Genomic DNA, 8134 nt, shown 5'->3' with positions numbered 1-8134 from the left:
GAGCGCATTTTCTGGAAGCCAAAAAAAAAAAAAAAAATTTCCTTGGCCATTATATACAGGACAGATTTTTCATTAGCCTACAGGACTCCCACTACATACTGATGAAACACTAACACTACATACTGAAGTCCTAAAATCTGAATAGCCACGACAGAGAGGGGAGAGGAAGCAAGAGGAAGGTTTTCTCTGTCGACTGCAATCTTTATATCAGACAGAAAGAAAGAGAGAGAGTGCACACAATCCCTATAGGGACTGAAAAATCGATATAAACGCTCTTCTAAAGAATGCAAAGCAGGGCCACATGAAAAGTTTTGGAACATCAGCAATTCCAAAAAACTTCACTAATAAACTTTGTGCTTCTGCAGACTAATCAAAACATTAGCATTTATAAGAAAGTCATTCACAAGAACAAATAAAAAAATTTTATTGAAGAGCTTCTGTCGCTAAATGTACTAAAGAAATTTAGCTTGACTTCTTTCAAACCACCCAAATTCAAAGCAGTGGAAAGTAAAATATGGAAACACAATGCTAAAATATTAACATGGTTATTAAGAGCAGAGTATGGCACATGCGTACACGGATGCAACTTGAATCATTGACTAGTCTGAGGGCAAAAAGAGCCTCAGGCATACAGCGCATTTCAAGAACAAATGAGACTATGATGGGGTCAAACAGCCAGAAATAAGTCTCTTAAACTCGTGTGTGAAGCAGATGGGTTTTGTCTAAAGAAAATTTGCAAACAAAACATAAAAAAAAATATATATATATATATATATATAATAAAATATGAGACAGGGTAGTCTATAAATATTTTTTTTAATTGCTCAATTGAGCTTAACTTTAAAGTTAAAGGTCATAAAGGGTTATTATAGTTAATTAAAACAATAAAAAAAGTGTTGTTGCTTAAAAAATAAACTTTAACTGAAAAAATATATATAAATTTTTTTTACATTTAAACTAGTTGCCAAGGCAGCAATTCTCATTTTATATAGACATACAAAAAAAATTCAAAAAGAAAAATGACAAAAACTGAAAATATAAAAATATAAACTAATTCAAAATATTAATAAAACTTTAATAGTATCGTCATGATAGCAAAATAACCCAGATGTGTATAACCTTTATTTTACCTCTAGTGTTTATTGGGGATTTTAAGAGCAATGATCCAAAAGGAAAATGACTCTCAATAATTATAGGTGAACAATAATTAGTGGTAATAAATAAAAGCTATGCTTGGAAATAGCTTGTCAAAATATATTTTATTACATAATATGCATTTAATAACACTTATAAAAAAAACAAAAATAAAAATAAAAGCTATACTAGTAATATTTAAAAGCTAAATGTATTTAATTGTATACAATTAAAAAAACAGTATAAACTATATGAGACATATATACTGTATAATAGTACAGTATGTAAAAACAAACACACACAAATATTCTGGTACTGGGTATTTGTTGAAAGTGTCAGGTAAATGGTGCTCCATAAGCTTTTAACACAAAAACTGTGTAAACATCAACGAAACTGAAATATGAATTTACACTGAAAAAAAGAGGGCTTTGCCTCATCAATTCAGAAGTCCATCACACGCCACTGGTGTAAGTGTTTATGAGTCACTCCTCATGACATGATACTGTAGCTGAATATCACAACCATCCGCCGCTGTTGCAGAACCAGAAGAGCCGTGTGGGTGGCTGTTGTTAGCTGTCACGCTCAGAGGAAAAAACCTTTCCGTGCTCCATTTTTTCTTCGCTCTCAAAAGCTTTACAGCACATTTATAACTCAATCTTACTCACTGAGTCTTGAATTCGTGTTATTTCTGAATTGTTAGCTCGTTGCCAGAAGCAAGTGTGTTTTCTTGCTCGTCATCAAAAGCTGCTACATATAGCCAAACATCTGCATCTCGCTTCACATCGCAGAGACGGAGAGCAGCCAGTGTCTTTGTACTCACAGATGCTGCTTTCTGCCTTACAACAGGTCTATACAAAGCTGAGAGCGAGGAAAACCAGTGACACCAATTTGCATAATGAGGGGAAGTTCTGTGGTGGCCACCTTCAATATCTGGAGTTTCAGCTCAGCTCTGAAGCAAAGGCCAATCCTGAAATTTAAAATGTAAATCGGCCGATGCCTGTGAATGCCTTAGATGCGTTAGGTGAAATGGCTTTCAGATGGGTATAAAATGAGGGTAGGTTTTGATAGTGAACCTATACTGACATGATCTGCATTGTCTCCATAGAAACAGGATGAAACCATGGTCACAGCACTGGTGCAAATACTACCAATTCATTCAGACTCTACACCCACTGGGAATAAAAACTACCAACTTCCAAACCTGGCACCACGGTTTAATACAAATGCCCAATGGATGCAGAACAATCAGTCATTTCTGCATTTCTAAGACTCTTATAATGCAAAACTGATGTTCTACTGTCATGAAATTTTTTTTTTAATCAATACAGCACCTGGCATCCTCTTCTTCAATTATCTAATTAAAACACACACCTCTGGGTCAGTCTGTAAACTCATTCTACCAATTTACAGGTTGTGAATGAGGGGCACAAAAGCATATTATGTAAAAAATTATGCACGCTTGTTTATCAGGCTTTGTTTTGACAAATGCCCTTGCTGTCATAGTCATCTGCACACCCAATACAGGAATGTGCACTGTAAAAAAAATTCCATAAAATTTACGGTAAAAAACCGGCAGCTGTGGTTGCCGGAATTTTACCGTAAAAAATACGGTAGCAACGTTTTTAACGTTTTACGGTTTTAACTTAAATTTACAGTTAAATACCGTATTTTCATTAACTGATATAATGTTAATATACCAACCTGCACAGTTGTAATTCAGGACAGGTAATTCATACAACAGTTAAATAAACTCAGTGTAACTTGCAGGAACAATACAACAACACAATCAAAACCCTACAGTGAAACTTCATAAAACTCTGACCCTTTTGTTTTCCATAGGGTTTTTTTTAATGGAATTAAACTCTTTAAACATTTACCAGCTGTACCAAAACCAAGCTGTAAAGGTTTAGCATATTCAGCAGAATCCTTTTTACATTTAATATTTATTTATTTATTTATTTCCATCTTAGTCAGCTAGTTCTGAGCAGCATTTCCACATCAAAAAGATGCAGGGGCAGAACAAGGACACATTAGAGTCTGATTTATGCTGACTTAAACTCCAAATGCAACCAATGTCAAGTATATAATACTTTCAACACTTTCCTGTATTTAGACACCTGCAAGGCCTGAGCAAAACCCCTTAAGGTCTTCTGTACAGAGTCCATGGTTTTTCAAAAGCTGCCTTGTCATTCAACATCATCTAATGGCTGTTTTTCAAAACTTGCTTTATAAACCCAAGGTTTCTTATATTTCTTTAAAAAAAAAAAACCTACATAATGAAAGCATGGCTGGCTGCATAAAGTTAAAAAAATTATAATTATACAATATTATTGTCCCAAAGTTTCTAATTATTTAATCTTCCATAAAGAGCCACAGTCAAGTTTGCATGATTATGGATTAAACGCAAAGTCTAACTAATTAATTCAGTATGTTCCACACTTTTGAGCATCAAAGAAGATTATTGTTGTATAGTTGAAGAGTTTTCCCATAATTAGCAGTTTGGTTAATTAACTCAGTTTGACCCTTCTTGAACTTGAATTTGATTTGGTTTCAGTTAGTCTCTAATCTGTTAATTCCGTTCTCACACCAGTCATGGTGGGACACATTTTCATCCCTAAACTTCCCCTGTGTCTTTCTCGGCAGCTATTCATTTATTTTGTCATGTTCAAAGTGTTCATGTCTGGAAAATGAAACCACAGCACAACAAAACTGTCAGGCACTTAGACAACACAGTCAAAACTTCAAAAACATCAAACGTCATAAAAATGATGCTTCATAAAAATGTATTCTTTCAAACACAACATTGTCGTGAGTGTAGGCTGGGACTGTGTTAAACTCACACAGGAAAAGAAAAGAGACCACCAGTTTGAAACAGGTCATGACTCAGCAGTTTTGTTTCTGTTATACAGGGCCTTCGTTTACAGGCTATCCAAGATAGAAAAATACATAGACTAAGACATTATGGCATTGTCATGTAGACGTCTGCTATTTCGTCTTATATCTTCATTATATTTCTGCTTGGGCAGAAACAGTCTTCAGAAGACAAATATTGTTTTTCCTTTTAGTCTCCTCCTGTGGTTTGGCTGGTGCTCCAAAAGGGATTTGAGAACCAGGCAAAGAGCCACTGGTTCATGCCGGCTGAATGAGCAGCCCAGGATGATGTGTAATGTGAACAGCCGGAATTTCTGTATGTTGATTTTACAAAAACGATAAAAAGATTTGTCTTTGAGTCAGTTGATACTGGTTGTGAATATTGTGTCCATAAATACTGCAGTTGCCAAGGACCTTTAATGAGAGTGATCCTGTAAAACATGATGCATAATCGAGAAGATAAATATTTATCCTGCAAACAAACTTTATCAAAACATCACAAAACTCTAGGATGGATATACACCCCAAGCACACACATTATATGTCACATTACATTTAACATAAACACAAACAATCATGTACTCACATTCTTGATCTCTAGTGTAACAGTTTATATTTCTCTGCCAGGACCAAATTCGTCTAATCTACATTTCGTGTCAGTCCTGGATTCCTCAGTTACAGTATCTCTTCATAACACAATATGAATTCAATATCCTTACAGATAAAGAGACAAGCCTTTGATACTTCAGCAGGAACTGACAAGGAAAGGTCTGCTTTCTGGCATTATTGTTTGATGTCAGTTCTCATACTTTTCAATGACATTATAAATTTCACATCATATACTGATTACATCCATTCATTTGTAAATTCACCAAATAAAAGGCAAATGTTTTGAATATGTTTTGTGTGTATGGTAGATTTAGGTGTGTTTAAAAGCTTGTTTTTACAATGTTCGTCACACACACGCAAAGTTACATTCTTGTGGTAGTTGTAACTTGTAGTTATGTACTGCAGCAACTTGTTAGTAACTTGCGTATTTAACATACACTGTAAAAACAATTCCGTAAAATTTACGGTAAAAACCGGCAGCTGTGGTTGCCGGAATTTTACCGTGAAAAATACGGTAGCAACGTTTTAGGTTTTACGGTTTTAACTTAAATTTACAGTTAAATACCGTAATTTCATTAACTGATATAATGTTAATATACCAACCTTTTGAAGTACTGAAATCTGTTTTGTACCTTTGTAATACACTGATAACCACCAAATGCAGGTGGTGATGAGAAAGTCACATGATGAACCAAAGCCCATCACAAGCAGCTTTTAAATAATAACATACAGTATATAGAAGGTGCACAGTGTCATTCACACAAACACTAAACACCATCATGGTAACACACATGAAACTGAAATAATGCAATAAACATTCATTTAACAACATTAGGTGTAACACACAACCCTAATATACAAAACTGATAAGAAAAAACTACGAAGAAACAGTTATTTCAACAAAAAACATCAAATTTGAAACGTAACGCAGGGAATTCTGGGAATGTCAATTTACGGTTATTCACTGTAAATTATACAGTCTTTTTCACTTCCAAAAACAGTATACTACCGTAAAAATAATGTCCAATACATGTAATGTCCAATACAGTTTTTCACCGTATATAGTAGGGGAATTTACTGTTAACCATTTAACAGGTTTTTACTGTAGCATTTTTACAGTCTTTTACCGTTAAATTCACGGTCATTTTTTACAGTGTGTTTCATATTTATCAGGATACTTAATCTTTATGAGAATAACGATGGTAATGTGATCATCCGCAATGTGGATTATGATGAAGCTGCATTAATGCATCTCGTGTCCCTCTGTCATTACTGTGTTAGAGTAGGAGATTGTGATCCTCAGACTTTAGTCTAAGTGCTCCCCTGATGATTTCCTTCATTTTCTTTCCATTGCATTTAAGAATGCTTGTGGAGCAACTGGGAATTCAGATTTTTATATACTTTACATACATACGTATACATACATATGTGTGTTTGTGTGTGTGTGTGTGTGTATTTTAGCATATTTTCATCAATATTTTATATTATTTTATAGACATACTATTATACTATTATTTTTATGTTTGTTATATACATGTATTTTATATCAAATTAAATATTAATAACATATATTTATTCATACAACGTATAAACACTATAGACTAACCCACACACTAACATTACACATGAAACATACACAAACATTAAAAATGAACATCAAAAAACATTCATATTTTTTCAACTTAAATATCACCCTTTTGTGAGAAAAAAGTCAGAATACTGAGTTTATATCTCATGATTCTGACTTTTTTTCTTAGAATTGTGGGTTTATGTCTTGTAATTTCGAGTTTATATCTTGCAATTCTGAGATAAAAAGAATTGTGAAATATAAACCCAAAATTGCAAGATATTAACTCATCAGAAAAAAATCTGAATTGAGATAAAAAGTTGCAATAACATTTTATATATAGAGAGAGAGATAGAGAGATACATACATACAAACATACATACATACATACATACATACACACATGCTGGGCTTAATTATCTAAAATGAGTGTAAATGGTTACCATTAAATGGAGGAAACTGTAAGTGCAAGAAGCTCAGGTACAATCCAAACACACTCAGTCATCAAAATCAATATTTGTTCCAGGTTTTGCTCCAAATGTTGATTATTAAGCCCAAAATAAATATTTTGTTCTATTTTGAGCCCTATGTGAAGCTGGATCTACATCAGAAGACCAATACTAGCAGAGTCAGACTCTTTGGAGCGGAGGCACAGCGAGTACCTCAGTAAATCTACCTGCTCAATCAATCACGTTAGACCTAAAACAATGTATACAGGCCTGTCTAACACACACAAACTCGTAGATCAGCATTTGTTCCTGTAGACACACCATTTGAAAAACCAAAAAGGCTCGGGCTCCAGACCTAAACATACTGTTGCATTTGAATGACAGGTGTGTGGTTTTACCGGTGTTCCTGTCTGGGAGGATACAGCAGCGTTGTTGCAGTATGCTCAGCAGCACCTGTCAGGTGGGGAGAAAGATAGAGGCATCAGGGGAGGAGGAAGAGAAACGTAGAAATAATAAAGAAAATGAGAACAAGCATGCATGAATGCGCATGCAGTCTAAACAGCCATTAATTACAGGCAGGGGCTGTCAGGTTTAGAAAGCGTTAAGTGGCCCCCAGGTTTCCCTGCTGTGTGTATGAACGAGCTGTGAATGGCTGTGTGGGTGAATAATTTTATACTGAGAATCTCTTTACATGGCTGTTAGCAGAGACAGAGCCAAAACAGGAGATTAGAGCACAAATTTGTTCACTGACAGAAAACAGAGACTTCTCTACACACAAAATGCTCAAATCCGACACCATCGGCACGTACATGAGATCAGGAAAGTGTGTATTATAGTAGAGTACAGGGATAAATCTCTCATTCATGCTGAATCAGATGTAACTCGACCATGCCTTTGTTCCATAATTCCTTCATAAATCCAGTCTTCTCTCCGACTTATGTGTTTCTGGAAGTTCACATGGTAATTGCATGTCTTCAAGGCCTCCATAAAATAGTTCTCAAGTAACAGTGTGCTATATAATCATCATATGCAGATGAAGTATGAAAGTATCAATATGAGCAAACAACAACATTTTATTTTGGTTGCTGATATTGCCAAAAGTATTGGGACACCCCCTTCTAATGAACAGGTTTGACTACTTTAGTAATTTCCATGAGTACAAATCTTAATGTTTAAGCATACAATGATATTCTAGGGAATTGTGTGTTTCTAGTTTTATAGCAACAGTTTGGACGGGACCCTTTTCTATTCTAACATGACAATGCCTCTGTGTATAAGGCAAGGTTCAAAAAGAAATGATTGATTGAGTCAGTGTGGAAGAACTTGACTGGTCTGCAGAAAGCCCAGTCCTGATCTGAACACCTCTGGTGTGACTTTAAATACAGACCTTGAGCCAAAAACTCATCACCAAACACCACATGCACTATATAGACTAAAGTATTGGGACACCCCTTCTTAAGAACAGAAAAAGGCACTTCCAAAACTGTGGCAACAAAGATGGAAA

The 8134-nt window shown here is 34.9% G+C and overlaps 1 protein-coding gene across 1 annotated transcript in view; it reads right to left on the bottom strand.

The window, feature by feature from the left end:
• Positions 1 to 8134, bottom strand: part of LOC107721130 (disks large-associated protein 2-like) — a 150826-nt gene that overhangs the window by 133825 nt on the left and 8867 nt on the right. Inside the window, exon 2 of the mRNA XM_016529000.1 lies at positions 7029 to 7083. Within this exon, the coding sequence (XP_016384486.1) occupies positions 7029 to 7083 (55 nt within the window). The remainder of the gene's footprint in view (positions 1 to 7028; positions 7084 to 8134) is intronic.

This window comes from Sinocyclocheilus rhinocerous, unplaced genomic scaffold (assembly GCF_001515625.1).
Source record: "Sinocyclocheilus rhinocerous isolate Xijiao unplaced genomic scaffold, SAMN03320098_v1.1 scaffold432, whole genome shotgun sequence".
Classification (NCBI taxonomy): domain Eukaryota; kingdom Metazoa; phylum Chordata; class Actinopteri; order Cypriniformes; family Cyprinidae; genus Sinocyclocheilus; species Sinocyclocheilus rhinocerous.
Note: the sequence above shows the minus strand (reverse complement) of the source record. Positions and strands in the feature narration are given on the sequence as shown.